This window comes from Theropithecus gelada, chromosome 11 (genome assembly GCF_003255815.1).
Source record: "Theropithecus gelada isolate Dixy chromosome 11, Tgel_1.0, whole genome shotgun sequence".
NCBI lineage: Eukaryota > Metazoa > Chordata > Mammalia > Primates > Cercopithecidae > Theropithecus > Theropithecus gelada.
In genome coordinates, this window is record NC_037679.1 from 113,359,807 (window position 1) to 113,381,842 (window position 22,036).

At 40.5% G+C, this 22,036-nt stretch overlaps 1 protein-coding gene and 1 pseudogene across 5 annotated transcripts in view; both read left to right on the forward strand.

Moving 5' to 3' along the window:
* Positions 1-22,036, forward strand: part of PLEKHA5 (pleckstrin homology domain containing A5) — a 250,338-nt gene that overhangs the window by 171,157 nt on the left and 57,145 nt on the right. For 3 of the 5 annotated variants that reach the window (XM_025401931.1, XM_025401930.1, XM_025401934.1), the window contains one exon: positions 18,837-18,917. The exons of the other annotated variants lie outside the window; for them this stretch is intronic. In XM_025401931.1, the coding sequence (XP_025257716.1) occupies positions 18,837-18,917 (81 nt within the window). The remainder of the gene's footprint in view (positions 1-18,836; positions 18,918-22,036) is intronic. 5 annotated transcript variants of the gene reach the window in all.
* Positions 10,568-12,194, forward strand: LOC112634461 (annotated as a pseudogene).

Below are 22,036 nucleotides of genomic sequence, written 5' to 3' on the forward strand. Positions count from 1 at the left end.
CTAAAAATATGAAAATTAGCCAGGCATGGTGGTGGTCACCTGTAATCTCAGCTACTCAGGAGGCTGAGACAGGAGAATCACTCGAACCCGGGAGGTGGAGGCAGAGGTTGCAGTGAGCCAAGATCATGCCACTGCACTACAGCCTGGGTGACAGAGTGAGAGTCAGTCTCAAAAAAAAAAAAAATTCAGTGTGGCCAGGCACCGTGGCTCACGCCTGTAATCCCAAGACTTTGGGAGGCCAAGGTGGGTGGATCACCTGAGTTCAGGACTCCAAGACCAGCTTGGGACAACATGGTGAAACCCCATCTCTACTAAAAATACAAAAATTATCCGGGCCTGATGGTGTATGCCTGTAATCCCAGCTACTTGGGAGGCTGAGGAACGAGAATCACTTGAACTGGGGAGGCAGCGGTTGCAGTAAGCCAAGATCATGCCCTGCACCCCAGCCTGGGTAATAGAGCAAGACTCTATCTCAAAAAAAAAAAAAATGTATTCAATGTGTGAACCTCAGATCTTAGGCACATGTATGCCTTCTCTGGCAGATCTAACATTGGGAGTGGGGTCTTGAAGTTTCTCAGTCTTGTCACTTAGTAGACCTACACTAGTTTCTAGTTCTTGGCTCCCATAGCCTAGACCAGGACTGGTTGGGTTGAGCAAAAGAATGAAATTAGGCGTTTAGAAACTAGACCAGGCACTGAAGAGAGGAAGCAGGCAAAAACTCTCCATGAATGAAGAGGTAGCACTTTTTTGATCCAGACATGAAAGCAGTATTAATAGGAATGGGGAAGTTAGAACATATTTCCCTCCATTTTACTCACCTATATTTTAGCTTTTCCTTCCATTTGTTTCTTACTCTTTTTCTTTCTAACATTCCCTACTAGTGTTTGAAGAGCGGTTGTGAGGGAACTCAAATGATATTCCCCTTTTCCTTTTCCCTAATAACTTTCCTGCCAGGTTTTCAAGTAGGCAATGATAACAGAAGGTGAGATATTAGGAACTGTGACTACAAGGTATGTAGGTGGAGATGCGCAGAAGGATCCAGAGACTTAGAGCAATGCTTCACATGCCTTTGGTAAGCATGCTCCCTACTGTGGGTAAACCAAACATGTACGAACCCCCCCAGAATCCTGATATACTACTGCAGTAACCAGCCTCTCATTTTAATATCAGATAACTAAAGGACCTTATCCTCAAAGTCATGGAAAAGCAGGAAGTTTTTCATGACAAATCAGTTTGCCATAGTACCGTTAAAAAAAAAAAAAATGCAGTTCAAGCATACTTATGTATTCTTTTTTGCATGAACATGTTAAAGGTTTACCAGAGTCAATAGCTAAATCCTTCTTTATAATTTATCAGTACTTTTTTTTTCTTGAGAATGAAAAACATTTCATGTTTATTCAGGGATCCAGTAGACTGGGGGTAGATTGTCAACAGAGTCAACACCTATGTATGTGTCCTTTTTTCAGTACATTTTTAAAAAAACAATTATCAATTTCTTGTGAGGAGAGTAAGAAAATCATTTTTGGGCCGGGCACAGTGGCTTACCAATGTAATCCCAGCACTTTGGGAGGCCAAGGTGGGTGGATCACCTGAGGTCAGGAGTTTGAGATAGCCTGGCCAACATGGTGAAATCCCGTCTCTACTAAAAATGCAAAAAGTTAGCTGGGCGTAGTGGTGCATACCACCCGCTACTCGGCAGGCTGAGGCAGGAGAATTGCTTGAACCCGGGAGGCAGAGCTTGCAGTGAACCAAGATCTCACCACTGCACTCTAGCCTAGGCAACAGAGGGAGACTCCATCTCCAAAAAAAGAAGAGGTGCAGGAGGGACAGAGATAAAACTCAGAAAATTCTTTAGCAGGATATGAAATAATAATAATGGCAGAACTCTAAGACTAAATGGATAATGGATTAGATTAGAATTTAATATGTGTCTCTTAAATTGGCCTATCTAGTCCTCTTACATTATTATCATGGGTCTGTTCTTAGCAGTTGTCTGTCCCATTTTTTTAGCTTTTTTTTTTTTTTTTTTTTAACCTGTCTCAGTGCTCAGTGGGAAAGATCTCCGTCTCTTGGTGTTCTCTTAACCGAGAATTCGTCTTCATCTATTCATCATTTTACTAGCTGTCACTGTGTGAGCTTCGTCCCTAGCTGTTTCATCCCTAGTTGTTGCTTTCTAGTGGTCTTTGTAAGAGTATAGAAGCATTCCTTCTTTGATAATGTTAAATTTGTAAGTTTCAGGTGACATGTGAAACCTTTTTTAAGATTTTTCTCAATGTTTTGAAAAGCTATTAGCCAGGATCATAGTGTAATAAGACATAACGTTTTTCCTTTAAAAAATTTAATTGCGTGTGTAGAGTTAAGCTGTTGTACATTTATGATTTAATAAAATAATTCTAAAGGGAAAAAAAAAGAAATTTCTGCCTTCAGCGCATCCTCAGTGTACCCAAAACAAAGCCTGTCATCTTTTTTTTTTTTTTTTTTTTTTTTTTTGAGACAGTCTCACTCTGTTTCCCAGGCTGGAGTGCAGTGGCACAATCTCAGCTCACTGCATCCTTCACCTCCCAGGTTCAAGCGATTCTCCTGCCTCAGCCTCCCGACTAGCTGTTATTACAGGCACCCACCACCATGCCCGGCTAATTTTTATATTTTTAGTAGAGATGGGGTTTCACCATGTTGGCCAGGCTGGGTCTCAAACTCCTGCCCTCAGGTGATCCACCCGCCTCGGCCTCCCAAAGTGCTGGGATTACAGATGTGAGCCACCGCGCCTGGCCCAAAACTTGTCATCTTTATCCCTCAAGTCCCTGACCAAAAAGCTAATGCAAAAAAAAAAATTATAATACAGTAAAATGGTTCAGAATATCAGTTAGATTAACTTTGGTCATATCACAAACATTTATTGAATACATCCTCCTTCAGAAGGAACTCACTGGACTTTGAGAGCCATCAGCACTCTTGCTTTACTGTTTGCTTAGACCTGGAACTTAAGGCTGGCACCTTAAAACCCCCAACGGAAAAGAGGATAACACATAGAGAAAGTGAGGCCGAGTCTCCTCTACAGGCTGTGGCTGGGACTGCCTGACACCAGCCTTTCACAGTCTGACTGACTGATCAACAAGAAGAAAACCAAGTGGCAGACTAGCTGGAAGGACCTAAGGTGTGACCAGCCTCCTTGGCAGCCTGCCTGCCGCTCCATCACTGTCAGGGTGGAGATTTTTCATATTTGTGAAAAAGGCAGAATGAAGTCAGACAAGTGCCTGGAGTTGTATTATGTTCTCCTAAAATCTTGTCTGCCCAATATCAGCAAGTATTAAAGTTACACTGATAACTTTAAACTGGAATTAAAAGTACTTTAAAAATAGTTTCACTGAAAATGGAAAAATCATGAGATTCTGTAGTACTATCTGAACAGATTTTTTTTAGCTGATTACAAGTTGGCATGGTGTTTGCTCAGGAGAACAAACGCTACCATAACGCCTTATGTATGCGAGATCCCTTATTACCATTTAGTCAGCAAATCTTGGCAGTGCTTCTCCTGAATCTTTAGTCAGCAAATCTCTGTAATGCTTCTCCTGAATCTTTGCATGCACATGGCAATATTCGTGGTCTCACATCTAGATTTCATTGTGTATCCCATTTTATTTTATAATAGTCTTGGATATTCCTCATCTTAATTTCCCTGGCTTTGGATAATAAGTTCCTTAACTGTAAGCCTCCACTTTCACATTTGTAACAGAGTAGTAATGTGAACCTGTAAGGGTTGTTGCGGATTAATTGAGGTAATATCTATAAACTTCTTAACACAGTAAGAGGAACTAGTAAGCCCTCAGTGAATGGGAAGTCTGACTGCTGAAATTGAAATTAGGTCCGGTTGCGCTTCCTAAAGCTCCTGCCACATTATGTCTTTTAGCCAACTCAGGAAATTTTACAAACTCCTTTTGCCCTACAAAAAAAGTCTCTTTTTGTCATTTAAGCCTTCAGTCTTCCACCACCACGCCACAACTTGTGAAATAATTCCTCCCCCATAAACCCGTTTCTCCAGCCAGTGACTCACCATTTCTCAGATACTTCCAAAGCACTCCCTTCTCTGCATGGTGTACCTGTGTAGTGCCTGTTCAACCTTACTCTGTATCACTTTACAGTTCACAAAGCACCATCCTATACAACATCCCACTTGTTTCACATACGCAGGCTCTGCAGCATATCCCCATTTAATCAGATTCCATGACTTGCCCAAAATCATAAGCTAGGATGAAAACCTTGTATTAATGGATTTTCTTTCATCTTTTAAAAATTCTATTTTAACTTCCTTCATAATTGATGGGTCATTCTGTTCTTAGAGTTTCAGGCTGCTGTCTTTGTTACCTGAGGAATATCAGCTTCTGGCCATGGCTCTAATAAGACAGCAAAGTGAAAACAAAATTTCACTACCTATTCTAAAATGCATAGTAGTTATACAGTTCTATTTTTATTTACAAAATATTATAAATATTATTTTACAATTACAGTATTACAAAAGTAGCTCATTATATCAGGTTTTGCTTCTGTCTTAATTTTACAGTAGATTTTTGCCTCTATCTTCATTTCATGTACATTTTTCAGCAAGTTTATTCATTCTGCAAAGATGTGTGGAACTCAGTGTAAGGCATGATGCTAGTGCCTACAATGTAGAATTCTTGTTCAAAACCTGGAAGGAAATAAGGTTGAGTATAAATACCAAAAACATTTCTAAAATTGACCTAAAGGTATCATTATGTTGTTGAAATATAAGCTGATAAATCTTTGAATTAATGGTAGGAATTCAGCTACTCAGTGCCATTTGTAACCTCGTAAGAACACAGTTAACCATTAATAAAATCCAGATCCTTGTGTCTAGAAGTTATTTTAACTTTGATTTAAAATTTGGTTGGGTGTGGTGGCTCACACCTGTAATCCTAGCACTTTGGGAGGCCAAGGCTGGTGGATCACCTGAGGTTGGGAGTTAAAGATCAGCCTGACCAACATAGAGAAACCCCATCTCTACTAAAAAGAAAAAATACAAAATTAGCCTGGCGTGGTGGTACATACCTGTAATCCCAGCTACTCAGGAGCCTAAGGCAGGAGAATCTCTTGAACCCAGGAGGCGGAGGTTGTGGTGAGCCAAGATTGTGCCGTTGCACTCCAGCCTGGGCAACAAAAGTGAAACTCCGTCTCAAAAATATAAAGTAAAATTCATATATTTTAGAGTAGATTTATCCATGGCAAGAATAAGTACCTTTTTGACTAACAGATGTAAGATTTTCACTTCAGGAATTTCTTTTGCTTAAAAATGGTAGATTTTAGTGTATCCTTAAAATACTTGAAAGAAGAAAATGTGACAATTTCAAACCTTATGTTGGCAGTAAAAGATTTTTTTAATTGATCTTGAGTTCTTTTAATATTTCCTGTTTCCTGTGGGTGCCAGGAATAAACATAGTAGTAGCCTTGCTTGAAATTAAAAGAACAGTGATTAGGAAAAGGCCATTAAACAAGGAAAATATATTAAGCTACTGAAGTAAAAAAAAAAATCAGATCTGTAAAATTTATCCATTGCCGAACATAAGTAAATTATTTGGAATGGCACTAGCCCAGGCCTTCAAAGTTTGCTTTCAAATATACCACAGGTACATAATCTATCTTCCTTGAAGAAAAGGGGAAATATTATAAAGTCTAGCTATATCTTTAAAAATATTATTGATTCTTAGGACTATATAACAATAGTAATGTTTTCAGATTTTACTTATAGGAAAAACATATAGATAATTTATTCAAATTACTTTAAAACTTCTGAAGTAATTTCAATAACCCCTTCAGTTATAAAGAGACTTATTTACATTCTTCTATTACTCAAGTCACTTCACATTTCCCTGCTTCCTGTTAAACAAAGAGTGATTTCAATGGGTAGCATACCCTTCAATCAGGATCTTGGACTTTCAGATGTGCCTGGAGAGAGAGTGGAAGGCAAATTTACATTGTTATTATCTAAATGACCTATTTATAAAGACCCCCGCATTCCCTAAAGCCTCACCCTGGGCATGTCAAATTCTTTAGCTTTTTAGTTTCACTGCACATCTTAAGAGTTTATTGATGTACACACAGGAGGACATTCTTGAGAAAATGGAGTATTCTGTGATTACTCTATGGGGCTTTTTGCTTTTGTTAAGACAGATTCCCAACTTAAAAAATCTTTTCCAAAGAAGTCATTAAGAACTCAGGAAAAAGTCCCTTTTCCACTTAAATGGAAAATGACAGCAAGAGATGGGTCTTCTTCTTAGTTAACAGTGAAGGACAGAAGCTCTGCTCTGTATCCACCCGGACTGTTCAAGATAAAGGAACTATTAGCACAGAATTCAGACTCAAGTAAACTAAGTTACAAGACAGCTTGAGCAAAGGTTTCCCCTTCTGCAAATGAGTTGGAGGTCATGGGTGAAATAATACTTACTTCACTGGTCCTCTGTCGCCCAGACTGGAGTGCAGTGGCACGATCTTGGCTCACTGCAGTCTCTACCTCCTGGGTTCAAGTGCTTCTCCTGACTCAGCCTCCTGAGTAGCTAGGATTACAGGCGCCCACCACCACACCCAGCTAATTTTGGTAGTTTTTAGTAGAGACGGGGTTTCACCATGCTAGCCAGGCTGGTCTTGAACTCCTGACCTCAAGTGATCCTCCCACCTTGGCCTCCCAAAGTGCTGTGATTATAGATGTGAGCCCCCGCCCCCGGCCTACTGGTCTAGAATTTTTAGACCTGGTATCTAATATGATAGCCACTAGCCATGTGGCTATTTAAATTTGTAATTACATATATATATAAGTAAAAACATTTCCTCAGTCACGCTAGCCCCATTTCAAGTAGTCAATATTGAACTACACAGATAGGGAACATTTCCAACATCACAGAAAGTTCTGTTGGACAGCACTATTCTAGATGAATTTTTTTTTTTTTTTTTTTTGAGACGGAGTCTTGCTCTGTTGCCCAGACTGGAATGCAGCAGCACAATCTCAGCTTACTGCAACCTCCATTTCCCGGGTTCAACTGATTCTCCTCTCTCAGCCTCCTGAGTAACTGGGACTACAGGCGCATGCCACCGTGCCCAGCTGATTTTGGTATTTTTAGTAGAGATGGAGTTTCACCATGTTGACCAGGCTGGTCTCGAACTCCTGACCTCAGGTGATCCACCCACCTCAGCCTCCCAAAGTGCTGGAATTACAGACATGAGCCACCACACCCGACCTCTAGATTATTTATTATATAAACTTTTAAGAGAGCAGTTAAGTTACTGCTTAATCACTTGTATTTAAAGGGAGTATGGAGAATTAATTTTTTCTAAGGATGAATTATATGAATGACCATCTTGGCTCTGCTCACAACTCATCTTTTTCCCCCCTCCCCAAATGATTCAGGGGCATTTTACCTCATGAGTTAGAATATCCTATTTTTTCTGCCTTCAGAGCTGGTCTAATTTCTCCAGAGATAGATTTGAAACAGACATTTAAAAGCTACTAAAGTAGCTGGCACAATGACGCAAGGCTGTGTAGTCCCAGCTACCAAGTAGACTGAGGCAAAAAGATCACTTGAGTCCAGGAGTTGTGGGCTTTTGTGCACTATGCTGATCAGGTGTCCACACTAAGTCCAGCATCAGTATGGCAACCTCCTGGGAACGGGGGACCACTAGGCTGCCTGAGGAGTGGTGAGCCAGCCCAGAGGGGAATGCAGCAGGTCAGAACGTCCGTGCTGATCAGTAGTGGGATCACATCTGGGAATAAGCACTGCACTCAAGCCTGGGCAACATAGTGAGACCCCATTTCTTTCTTTCTTAGTATCCTTTCTTTGAGCTCTTTTTTTTTTTTTTTTTTTTTGACACAGGGTCTGGCTTTGTCACCCAGGCTGGAGTGCAGTGGCAATCATGGCTCACTGCAGCCTCAACCTCCTGGTTTGAAGCGATCCTTCTGCCTCAGCCTCCCAAGTAACTGGGACCACAGGCCTGCACCACCATGCCCAGCTAATTTTTTGTAGAGAGGGAGTTTCACCATGTTGCCCATGCTGGTCTCGAACTCCTGGCCTCAAGTGAGTACTCCTAACTCGGCCTCCCAAAGTACTGGTACTATAGGCGTGAGCCACCACACATGGCCGAGACCCCATCTCTTAAGAAAAAGAATTACTAGGTGGGCACGGTGGCTCACACCTGTAATCCCAACACTTTGGGAAGCCTGAGGTCAGGCGTTCAAGACCAGCCTGGCCAACATGGTGAAACCCTGTCTCTACTAAAAATTCAAAAATTAGCCAGGCGTGGTGGTGGGCACCTGTAATCCCAGCTACTGACGAGGCTGAGGCAAGAGAATTGTTTGAACCCGGGAGGTGGAGGTTGCAGTGAGCTGACATTGCGCCATTGCACACCAGCTTTTAAAAAGGGGTTAAAATCTCTTAATGCTGTATCTTATACATAGACAACAAGAAAATATTATAATCTAGATCCAATACTTGTGTTTACTTAGTTCGAAGTTTTTTGTCTTTGATAGTTGTGCAGTTACCTTGATCAATGTCTGGTATCAACTTATCTGGACCTTGAGAAATTCTTTGGCAGTCATGTTTACTTGAATTGGTGCCAGGATAGGACCGTGGTTCACAAGTCTGACTTCTCAGAACTGACAGTGAATCTTCAGAAAGACAAAAACAAAGTACAGTACTCAAGGCTGTCTTTCCCCCAGTCCCCAGTAAGAATTGCCAGGGCCCAGACCTGTGCAGGTTTTAAATCTCCATAGGTAGGTTTTTGGGGTGGCTTTTTTTTTTCTTTTGCCAGATATGAGAACTACACCAAATAAAGGAGAAAAGTCAACTGGGTGCGATGGCTCGTGCCTGTAATCCTAGCACTTTGGGAGGCCAAGACGGGTGGATGCCTTGAGCCCAGGAGTTCGAGACTAGCCTGGCCAACATGGCGAAACCTTTTCTCTCTCTCTCTCCTTTTTTTTTTTTTTAATTCTTTAGTTAGAAATGGAAAAAAGAAGTCTAGTTTTTCTGAAACAAGCACTGTGTTGGTGCTAACTTTCTTCATGTGTGGAACACATAGAAAGTGATGTTTGTACAGCACCTTGAAACAAGCAGGAGGTGATGCCAAGAGCCTTAGCCCTGCAGGGACCCTACTAGGCCTTCTGAAGCTGACCTTGTAACCCATTTCCAGCCCATGGGTGTCAATTGGGAAATTCCGCACAAGATCCTAGCAGGTGCAGTTACATATAATTCAATTGAATAAATGGTTTTTGATGATGGGATTTTAAAATGAAGTTATTCAGTAGGCAGGGCATGGTGACTCACACCTGTAATCCCAGTACTTTGGGAGGCCAAGGCGGGCAGATCACGGGGTCAGGAGTTCAAGACCAGCCTGACCAACATGGTGAAACCCCGTCTCTACTAAAAGTACAAAAATTGCCCTGATGGGATGATGAGCGCCTGTAATCCCAGCTACTCAGGAGGCTGAGGCAGGAGAATCACTTGAACCTGGGAGGCAGAGGTTATAGTGAGCCAAGATGGCGTGCTGCACTCCAGCCTGGGTGACAGAGCGAGACTCCGTCTCAAAAAAAAAAAAAAGCCCAGCGCAGTGGCTGAGGCCTGTAATCCCAGCACTCTGGGAGGCCAAGGCGGGTGGGTCACCTGAGGTCGAGAGTTTGAGAGCAGCCTGACCACCGTGGAGAAACCCATCTCTACTAACAATACAAAAAATTAGCTGGGCTTTGTGGCACATGCTTGTAGTCCCAGCTACTCGGGAGGCTGAGACAGGAGAATCGCTTGAACCCGGGAGTCCGCGGTTGCAGTGAGCCGAGATCTCGCCATTGTCTCCAGCCTGGGCAACAACCGTGAAACTCCGTCTCAAAAAAAAAAGAAAGAAAGAAAGGAAATCAACCTATTTGAAGACTGGGCGCTGTGGCTCTACTAAAAACACAAAAAATTAGCTGGGCGTGGTGGCGGGTGCCTGTAATCCCAGCTCCTCGGGAGGCTGAGGCAGGAGAAGCACTTGAACCCAGTAGGCGGAGGTTGCAGTGAGCTGAGATCGCCCTATTGTACTCCAGCCCGGGCGACAGTCCCAGACTCCGTCTAAAAAAATAAATCAAGTTATTCATATTTGCCCAACAGACCTCAAAACTGTTAAAGAGGCCAGGATTAAGTATCAGATTTTCCAGATAGTTTTTCTAAACATTTGGACTTAGACATTCCAAGTAAAAATATGTTTTGTTGTGAACAAAAATACACTGGCATTATTACCTAAGTGTATTTCCAGGATGTTGCCACGTATGTTTTCTTATTTACAGCTAGAGTTAATTATGAAAACTGTGGGGTTGGAGGCGAGGTGGAGGCGGCCGTTTGTTTTCTCGTGGTCTCCAGCTAGCGTGCTCGCTTCCACTCCCCCGCGGCATCTGGCTGGGTGGAGAAACGGTGGCGGTGGCAGCTGGAGCAGCAGAGGCTGGAGCATCGGACACCCTCCTCCCACGAACCAGTTCCTCTTTCCCTTCCTCGCTGTGTGTTTGATGTGTTAAAGCAGGAGCGGGAATGCGAGCAGCGCCATGAGCAACACTACCATCGTCCCCAGCACTGCGGGTCCGGGCCCCAGCGGCGGGCCTAGTAGCGGAGGTGGTGGCGGCGGTGGAGGCTGTGGCACCGAGGTAATAGATGACTAATCTCCCCGAGCGCTAGCTCTGAGCAGACGCGGACTCTCTTCGGTTTCCCAGGCAAGATCGATGATCCAGACTCAGCAGTTGGGGCACCACGTCTGACACTGTGTTCCTTGACAGAGCTTTGATAATGTACCATATGCAGAAGGAGTTATTCCTGGTAAGGCTAAGGCTTGCTTGTCTCTGTTGGCACCAGCTAATGCAGTGGCAGGTCTTCTGCCTGGTGTTGGGCTCCAGCCTACTCCTAACCCACTTACTCAGACTGGCGCCGTTCCACCGGCTGCTTTGGGGGCTCCTACTCTTGGTCCTGCCCTTGCTGCCCTTGGGCTTCCTGGAGCAAAGTTGAACTCAGTCTGTTGCCACAGATCAGTTGCTGAAGCTTATGAGTACTGTTGATCCCAAGTTGAAGCATGTGGCTGCTGGTCTTGTTTCACCAAGTCTGAAATCGGATACCTCTAGTAAAGAAATAGAGGAAGAGGCCCTGCGTGGTGGCTCACACCCGTAATCCTAGCACTTTGGGAGGCTGAGGTGGGTGGATCACTTGAGGTCAGGAGTTCAAGACCAACCTGACCAACATGGTGAAACCTTGTCTCTACTAAAAATTCAGAATTAGCCGGGTGTGGTGGCACATCCCGGTAACCCCAAGTACTTAGGAGACTGAGGCAGGAGAAGTGCTTGAACCCTGGAGGTGGAGGTTGCAGTGAGCCGAGATCGTGCCATTGCACTCCAGCCTGGGCAACAAGAGCAAAACTCTGTCTCAAAAAAAATAGAGGAAGCTATGTAAAGAGTACAAGAAGCACAGTCCCTAATTTCGGCTGCTATAGAACCAAAGAAGAAAGAAGGCATTCAAGATCATCTTCTAAACACAGACAGTCAAGAAACAGATCAAGAGAGCGATCACATTCTAAGTCTAGGAGTCGTTGATCCAAAAGCCCAAGACAGAGAAGATCTCATTCCAGAGAGAGAGGTAGAAGATCAAGGAGCACATCCAAAACGAGAGACAAAAAGAAATAAGACGAAAGAAACGTTCTAAAACACCACCAAAAAATTACAGCAGAGCCAGACATTGTAGAAGTACAAACAGAGATGACAACGAAGAAGCAGGAGTGGAACAAGATCTCCCAAAAAGTCGCAGTCTCCTAAAAGAAAATTGTCTCTCTCACCATCCCCTGGGAGACATAAAAAGAAGAAAAAAGATAGTAGGGATGAAAGAGTAGGGAGAAAGATAGTAGGGATGAAAGAGAACGATCAACAAACAAGAAGAAGAGTAAAGATAAGGAAAAGGATCAGGAAAGAAAATCAGAGAGTGATATAGATGTAAAAGTTACACGGGTTTATGATGAAGAGGAACCGGGTTATGACAGTAAGAAAGAGGAAAAAAGAAGAGAAGAAAGCAATAGAAGCAGGTTCCCCTAAAACAAAGAAATGTTCTGTGGAAAAGGGAACTGATGATTCACTAAGAGAATCTAAAGTGAATGGGAATGATCATCATGAAGAAGACATGGGTATGAGTGACTGAATATTGCCTCTATGGGAATCCAACTGTATACATGCATCAGTGTCATTCCTTTGTGTGATTTCTGAATGCTATATTTGTTCATCTCAAACCTAGATGTATACAGCTCTTGAGTTATTAATGGCTATAAAGCTCCCGTTATTGATACTAATTTACATCAAAAAGCTTTTAGAAAATGGTATGACGTAAGCAATTCTTGTCATGGTGACATCTGATGGAGTAACCAAACAGTTTTACTCTTGGTGCTGCTTCATAACAGAAATGAAAAGCTGCATGCTCCTACAGCAGGAATGGATTGTTTATGTCATATAATTTCCTTTATTAAGTTCACTTATAGTACTTCTAGAATGTTATGCATCGGGTTAATAGAGCCATGTAGGAAATGCACTGATTGCATGTTATTGTGGCAAGAATATCCTAAATGTCATTAAAATCCTCCAACATGATGGATCTACTTATGGTCTTGTTTGTTGACGTGACAAATTAACATTCTTATAGTTCCATCTGGAAATGAGCATTTGAAATAGATAATCCGGCTGGGCACAGTGGCTCACGCCTGTAATTTTAGCACTTTGGGAGGCCAAGGCGGGCAGATCACCTGAGGTGAGGAGTTCCAGACCAGCCTGGCTAACATGGCGAAACCTCATCTATACTAAAACACACACACACACACACAAAAATTAGCCAGACATGGTGGTGCATGCCTGTAATACCAGCTACTCCGGAGGCTGAGGCAGGAGAATCACTTGAACCCAGGAAGCAGAGATTGCAGTGAACTGAGATCATGCTACTGCACTCCAGCCTAGGCGACACAGCGAGACTCCATCTCAAAAAAAAAAAAAAGAAGAAGAAGAAGAAGAAAGAAAGAAGGAAAAGAAAAGAAATAGATAATCCTTTAAGCCTTGTGGCAAAATTTTTGTCATTTTGGTTTAACTTTGAATGGTTATTATGCACTAACCTTTTTTGATGACTAATTAGGGTTTAATTACAGAAACAAGATTTCAAGTAAAACTGCCTTTGGCAGTGAGTAAATAGTATATTTTGAAGTAGAGTTGTATACTTTTTCATAAGATGTTTGGGAATTTTTTTTCCTGAAATAATTTATTCCACATCTACATCAGTGAAAGCTATCTACCTATCCTGAGTCCATCTTAAACAAAGAAAAAACTTATCTCTTGCCCTTATTTTGAATTTTCCACTCGTCCATTAATTTGTCTTAAGCTTAGTGTTGGAAAAAAGGGATAGTGCATTTTAAATTGTCCTTCATATGCTTTTAAAATAAGACAAATTGACTGGGCGTGGTGGCTCACACCTGTAATCCCAACACTTTGGGAGGCCAAGGCAGGCGGATCACCTGAGGTCAGGAGATCGAGATCAACCTGGCCAACATGGTGAAACCCCATCTCTACTAAAAATAGAAAAATTACTGGTGGGCTCCTGTAATCCCAGCTACTCAGGAGTCTGAGGCAGGAGAACACTTGAACCCGGGAGGTGGAGGTTGCAGTGAGCCTAGATTGTGCCACTGCACTCCAGCCTCAGCAACAGAGTGAGACTCTGTCTCAAAAAAAATAATAAAATCTCAAGTTGTATAAAACCAATAAATTTGTGTTACTGCAGTAGTATTCTTATGCACACAGTGATTTCATGTTATATATGCAAAGTAGTTAGGCAACTGTTTTCTTTGTTAGAGGCATTTCAAGCTCCACTTTTGTGCAGTAAAAAGTAGGCTACAGTTTGTGCCATGTTGATGTACAATTTCTGAAATTATTTTTTAATACTTTGATAATAAAACCCTTAAACTTAAAAAAAAAGAAAATTGTGTAATGCCTGAATCATACATTCTCATTCTTATTATTATGAAATAATCTGCCTTTTATAATAGCTTTATAATTTAGCAATTAACTGAAATGTAAATCTATGTTACCTATTACTTCAAAGAAGGAATTAAAGCAAGAAGCAAAGCATTTAACTCATTTCAAGTGAATTCTTAAACATCCTACATGTACTATTTAGTCTTTCCTCTGCTTCCTTACATCACGGTATGTAGACTGTTAACACCACTCTTAAAATGGTTTCTAGGATTCTCATATTCAAACCAGAAGCGAATTATATATAGTCTTTTTTTTTTTTTCTTTAAGAACTTGAAAGCTGGGCGCAGTGGCTCATGTCTGTAATCCCAGCACTTTAGGAGGCCAGGGCAGGTGAATAATCTGAGGTCAGGAGTTCGAGACCAGCCTGACCAACATGGTGAAACCCCATCTCTATTAAAAATACAAAAATTAGCTGAGTGTGGTGGTGGGCTCCTGTAATTCCATCTACTCAGGAGGCTGAGGCAGGAGAATTGCTTGAACCCGGGAGGCGGAGGTTGCAGTGAGCCAAAATGGCCCCATCTGTACTCCAGCCTGGGTGACAAGGGCGAGGCTCCCTCTCAAAAACAAAACAAAACAAAAGAACTTAAGCAGGCTGGGCACAGTAGCTCTTGCCTGTAATCCCAGCACTTTAGGAAGCCAAGGCGGGTGGACCACTTTGAGCTCAGGAGTTCAAGACCAACCTGGGAAACATGGCGAAACCCCATCCCTACAAAAATTAGCTGGGCGTGGTTTTTTTTGTTGTTGTTGTTGTTGTTGTTGTTTCCCAGTGCCTGTAAAAGTCATGTTTACTCTATACTGTAGTCTGTTAAATGTGCAATAGCATTATGTCTAAGAAAAAAAATCTTGTATTGCTGAAAAACACTAATGATCATCTGAGCGTTCAGCAAGTCCTAATCTTTTTGCTAGTGGAAGGTCTTGCCTCAGTGTTGATGCCTGCTAACTGATCAGGGTGGTGCTTGCTGAACATTGGGATAGCTGTGGCAGTTTCTTAAAATAAGACAACAATGAAGTTTGCTACACCAATTGACTCTTCTTTTCACGAAAACATTTATCTGTAGCATGCAATGGTGTTTGAGAATATATTGCAAGTGGTAGAACTTCTTTCAGAATTGAAATGGGGTCGGGCATGGTGGCTCATGCCTGTCACTTTGGAAGGACAAGGTGGGAGGATTGCTTGAGGCCAGGAGTTTGAGACCAGCCTTGGCAACATAGCAAGACCCTGTCTCTGAAAAAAAAAAAAAAAATTTAATCAGCCAGGATTAAAAATACACATGTCTGTAGTCCCAGTTACTTGGGAAGCTGAAGCGGCAGGATCGCTTGAGCCCAGGAGGTTAAGGCTGTGGTGAGCTATGATTACTCCACTGCACTCCAGTCTGGGCAGCAGAGTGAAACTCTGTCTCAAAAAATTAAAAAGTAATAATAATAATAAAATTGAACAGAATCCCCTCAAACCCTGCTGCTGCTTTATCAACCAAGTTTATATATTCTAAATGCTTTGTTATCATTTCAACAATGTTACAGTATCTTCACCAGGAGTAGATTTTATCTCAAGAAACTTTCTTTGCTCATCCATAAGATGCAGTTTCTCATCCACTGAAGTTTTAGTATGAGATTGAAGCAATTCACTCACGTCTTCAGGCTTCACTTCTGATTCTTTTATTTCTGCCACATCTGCAGTTCCTTCCTCCACTGAAGTTCTAAACCCCTCAAACTCATCCATGAGAGTTGGAACCAATGTTTTCAAACTTCTGTTAATGTTGCTATTTTGACCTCCTCTCTTGAATCACGAATATCTAGTATGTAGAATGGTGAATTCTTTCCAGAAGTTTCTTCTTTAATTCACCCATATCCATCAGAAGAATCACTGTCTATAGCAGCTAGAGCCTTATGAAATGCATTTCCTAAATAATAAGAATTGAAAGTTGAAATGACTCCTCAATCCATGGGCTGCAGAATGGATGTTGTATTAATGGTCGTGAAAACCACATTAATCTCCTTATATGTTTCCATCGGAGCTCTTGGGTAACTAGATTCATTGTCAATGGGCAGTCATATTTTGAAAGAAATCTTTCTGAGCAGTAGTTCTCAACAGTGGGTTTAAAATATTCAGTAAACCATGCTATAAATAGGTGTGCTATCATCCAGGCTTTGTTGTTCCATTTTTGGAGCGTAAGCAAAGTAGATTTAACATCAGGATTTTCACAATAGTAAATGAGCATTGGCTTCAGCTTGAATTACCAGCTGCATTAGCCCCAAACAAGAGTGTCATCCTATTTGAAGCTTTGGAGCCAGGCATTGACTTTCCCTCTCTAGCTATGAAAGTGCTAGGTGGCATCTTATTCCCATACAAGGCTGTTTTGTCTACATTGAAAATCTATCACTGAATGCCAACACCTTCAGTTATCTTAGCTAGATCTTCTGAATAACTTGCTGCAGCTTTTCCATCAGCACCTGCTGCTTCACCTTGCACTTATATATTATGGAGATGACTTCTTTCCATACACCTCATGAACCAAACTCTGCCAGCTTCCAACTTTCCTTCTGCAGCTTCCTCACCTCTCTCAACCTTCATAGGATTGAAGAGAGTTAGGGCCTTGCTCTGGATTAGGCTTTGGCTTAAGGGAATGTTGTGGCTGTTTCATCTTCTCTTCAGACCACTAAAACTTTCTCCCTATTAGCAACAAGGCTGTTTTGCTTTCTTATCATTTGTATGTTGAGTGGAGTAGCACTTATAATTTCCTTCAACAACTTATTTCTTTGACTTCTCAACTTGGGTAAATGCTTACCACAAGGGGCCTAGTTTTCGGCCTCTCAGCTTTTTGACATGCCTTCCTCACTAACCTTAATCATTTCTAGCATTTGATTTAAAGTGATAAGCATGCAACTCTCCCTTTCACTTGAACTGTTAGAAGCCATTGTAGGGTTATTAATTGGCCTAATTTCAATATTGTTGTGTCTGGGGGAATAGGCAGGCCCAAGGAAAGGAAGAGAGATGGGACAACGGCCGCTCAGTGAAACAGAGCACACAACCTTTATCGATTTTACCGTCTCTTATGAGCGAGGTTCCTGGCTCCCCCAAAACTATTATAAAGGATGAGCCAGGAGGATTGCTTGAGCCCAGAAGTTCAGGACCAGCCTGGGCAACATAGTGAGGCCCCTGTCTCTACAAAAAAATAAATTAGCTGGGCATGGTGGCATGTGTCTGTAGTCCTAGCTATGTGAGAGGCTGAGGTGGGAGGATCGCCTAAGCCTAGGAGTTTGGGGCTGCAGAGAGCCATGATAGGGCCACCACATTCCAACCTGGGCAACGGATCATAACAGTAAGAATTTTTTGTTTAACTGATGGTTGTTCCAAGTACCTTTACATTTAATTAAAAAGTTTGACAAATAAAATTAATTTATTAATCAGGTTGGTGGTAAACTAACATGAGGGAACTACCTGGGTAAATGGAAACATTCCGTATATTTTTACTGTTAACATATGTGAATACTTTTGTCAAAAGTCATTGATGTACAACTAAAATTTGTCAATTTATTCTTCAGTGAAGATTTTTTTTTTTCCAGTATCCTCACTTCCAAAAAGCAGTTGTAGGCACAGAGATTTAAAAACAAATGGTCTAGTCTGAATGAAACTTTTACTTGAGATATTGTTAAAAGACAAGTGTGTGTTTAATTATCACTTAATTGACTAAAAAGTAGATTAAACCAGTCATAGGAGGTTTTTAATTTGATAACTAAACAAATTTTATTGGGTGAAACATTGGCAGTTAGACTGAAAATATAATTGTCTAGAAAAATAATTTTAAGGTTTAGTTTTTTCTTACATTATCTTAATAAATTTATTAATATTGAGATTAATGAACTTTTGTTGTAGACTTAGCTGAATCAGTAAGTAGCATTTGTCAGCCACAATAGAAATCCTTATTTTCTATATATGAAAGATGAAAATTACATAAAGTAAACATTACAAATTACTATTATAAGCAGACCTGTCTGCTTACAAATGATAAAGCTTTCTTGGCCTTTTACTGTATACATCATAATTGTCTTTTGAGTGCTTTAACTCAAGTACAGAGCCTGCTAAAACAAATATTTTTCTAGAGGCAGTAATTAAGTATAACATAGCTGGAAATGTTAAGCTTGGTTTCAGACTACCTTTTTGGGAGCTGAGGAAACATACCAAGTCTTTGCCGAATAAGTCTTAGTTTGTATATCCTTGAGTAATTCTCCATGTGGTATTATACTGTGAGAAAATCCAAAATAGAGTGTCTATAAGTGTCAAGATTACCTTTAACAAAATATGTGAATAAGTGACACATTCAATATATTATAATATTTTAATATTTTTAGAGAACTAATTTTTTATAACCTTACACAGAACTGAATATCATTTTCAGCTTTATTACTGAATTCATAATCAATTAAATTATACCATTTTTCTCCTGAATGTGTAGGTTCTTGCCCTTTAGTTTATCCTTTGAATTATGATTTATCATCTATTTTAGTATGTGTAGCAATATTAATTAATTGACTATATCATGATTATATGTATGAAGTAAAACTAGTTGTGACAGTGTTGTAATTAGTAGTTTTTTTCTTGAAAGTATTTCACAGCATTTAATACTTGTTTAAATGGTACAACCATGGGGTAAAATGTAAACAACTGCACTATTAGGAAGATATTAAAGTAGAGGCTATATTTACAGTGTCGTCTTTCAAATCTAGCTATGCTGTAAACTGATGTTTGCTGTATGCTCCTCCTGATTTGAAATAGATGAAAGAAAATGAACCTATTATCACCATGGTTCACACAATGATTGAGAACTCGGCGCTAAGACCCCAACTGTACCAGCAAGTAAGGTCTTGGACAGTGAATGATACTGCTTTATCATCTGCAAAATCCCTCAGTGACAGTTTTGATTTATTCTCAGATTTACTCATGACATCAGTGCTTTTCTTATGTTATTTTTTGTTTATGTTTATTTGGAAAACCACAATTCATCCATGCTTTTCAAGATGCTGCAGTATTCTTAGCATGGCTTCGCTGAACATTTTGCTGTTGAATATTAAATGTGCCATTTTCCTAAAGTTTTTGTGCAGAGTATTTGATTGATATGTACTTGGAGGTCTGCAGTACATTTGCAAAATTACTAGATTTTCATATGGTTTTATTAACTTTAAAAGCATTATACCGGCCGGGCGCGGTGGCTCAAGCCTGTAATCCCAGCACTTTGGGAGGCCGAGACGGGCGGATCACGAGGTCAGGAGATCGAGACCATCCTGGCTAAAACGGGGAAACCCCGTCTCTACTAAAAATACAAAAAACTAGCCGGGCGAGGTGGCAGGCGCCTGTAGTCCCAGCTACTCGGGAGGCTGAGGCAGGAGAATGGCGTGAACCCGGGAGGCGGAGCTTGCAGTGAGCTGAGATCCGGCCACTGTACTCCAGCCTGGGCGGCAGAGCGAGACTCCGTCTCAAAAAAAAAAAAAAAAAAAGCATTATACCTATTTTTTAGGGAAAAGGCTTTGTAAAAATATTTACTTTCAGGGGTAGCCCTTCACAACTTCCCCCAACCTAGTGTTTTAAGAATACATTCTATTTGTATGGGCGTTATTCAAATCTAGTTTCTGTACTGTGGTATGGTAAAACTTAAAGATAGCCGCTTCTTAACATACTGGGGGTATTTTCTCCCTGTGTTCTTACCATTCTCAAGCAGTCGTCAAGACTATCATAAGTTGCCCTATTGTTTTTCCAGACTCAAAATGTGTGTCATGGAGTTGACTGGCTTTAACTTAGGAACCTTAGTAATCTGCAGATCTGCAAAAGAAGTCATATATGTTTCTATCAAATTTTTGTGTATTTCATGGTCTAAATGTTTCTAGCTATGTGTTTCTCAGCATCAGCTTCTTCCACCTCAACACCCTCAAATTACTCTGGCGTATGACCTTTATAATCTTTAAAAATCATGCAGAAGAAGAAAATTAACTAACATGAAAAATGAATATATATTTTGATTAAAATGTATAAGGCACCTAGTAAAAAGAAGGACTTTGAGCTCACACTGGCTTTTTAGGCCTCTATTTGGTTCAGTTGCCATGGGATCTGCATCACAGGGCCCTGTAACTGAAGAATGGGTACAGTTGATCAGAAGGTGACTTATATTTCAGCACAGTTTTCAAAGTATTTAAAGTATATTTTTAGATGACTGAAAATGGTCTTAAATTTGCAATAAAGAGATTAACAAACTTAAATATTTAAAGTTAAACAGCTTTACTTATCAAAAGAAAATGGAATCTTTCAATTCTTAAAGTCACCAGATTATAGACCTTGGTACTCTATTCCAAAGTACCACACTGAGAGTCTTAATACTTATTCCAAAACTGATACCTTCTGCAGTGTCTGAAGCTGTCAGTAAAATATATCATCTATGTAATGCTAAATTGACATGAGATCAAAGAGATTTTGTTATAATAGGTTATGTTTTTATCACGTTTTGCATGTTTTAGCCTGGATTTCCTATTTAGTTTGGTTGGTTTTTCTTTTTTATAATGCTCAACATTCAAGGTTATTGATACGGAAGTCTGATAGTTTAAATTATTCAGTTGCATTAAAAGTTCTAATTGGGGTTTTCCCAAATGTGGAGATCTGAAATGGGAAGGGCTGAGAGGGGGAGAAAAAAGTGAAGATATATGAGACTGGCTCAGTATAGCATCACTGACCTTGAATACTGAAAGAGCAATAGATTTGTATAAATATTTCTTCATATTAATATGTGAAAGAAAACTAAAATTGTACAGAACAGAAAGATCTGAATGTCTAATGTCAGCAGCCTTGCCTGGGCATGGCTGAGCCACCAGTTACCAGGAAATCAGTGTTAACTCTCAGTGCTGTTAAGGCTAGGGAGTCTTCAGACTGTCTTACTTTTGTTTAGCCAATACTAAAGGACTTAATTATTGCAGGACAGCCTTAATAGATTAAAGTGACAGCCTGGCACATTTTTTTAAACTGTGTTTATAAATTTGCACAAATTGAAATTATATTTTTTGTTTCTCCAGGTTTCCCTTATCATGTTATTATCCAGGGAAAATGTACTGGTACAGTTTGCTTTTCTGAAGTTAATTGACAATGTTGTATTAATAAGTTATTGATATTTAGCTAGAAATACAATGGCAAAATGTTTTATAACCCATTTTATTCTGAATCATAGCCACTCAGTTTATGGAAATGTTTGCATTTTTCTTCCTTGGAGGACGCCCAAGAAATTATCTAGGCAGTAATTTTCTTAAAATTGGTCAAATAAAAAAGACTTAAAACTGAATCCAGGCCTGGCAAGTTGGCTTATTCCTATAATCCCAGCAATTTGTGAGGCCCAAGCTGAAGGATCACTTGAGCCCAGGAGTTTGAGACTAGACTGGGCAACAAAGCAAGACCCTGTCTCTACAAAATATGAAAAAATTAGCCAGACATGGTGGCACACACCAATAGTCCTAGCTACTCAGGAGACTGAGACAGGAGTCCAAAGCTGCTATGAACTGTGATTACGATTACACCACTATGCTCCAGCCTGGGTGACAGAATGAGATACTATCTCTTTTTGTTTGTTTGTTTTTAAAGCATTCTGTATTCCACCAGGCGCAGTGGCTCACGCCTGTAATCCCAGCACTTTGGGAGGCTGAGGCAGGCGGATCACAAGGTCAGGAGATCGAGACCATCCTGGCTAACACGGTGAAACCCTGTCTCTCCTAAAAATACAAAAAATTAGCCAGGCATGGTGGCGTTTTTTGCCCTCTATGGATATAATGTCTAATTTTATCAAATTTTAAAATATTTCCCCAAAACTCCTTTTTGGAGTTTATGTATTACGTTCATATACTCTAAAATATATATAGTTCACATACCTAAGGGATATTGAAGTTGAATTTTAATTAACATAAGTAACTTTGTTTTACTGCCAAGGGCAGCTTTATAAAAAAAGA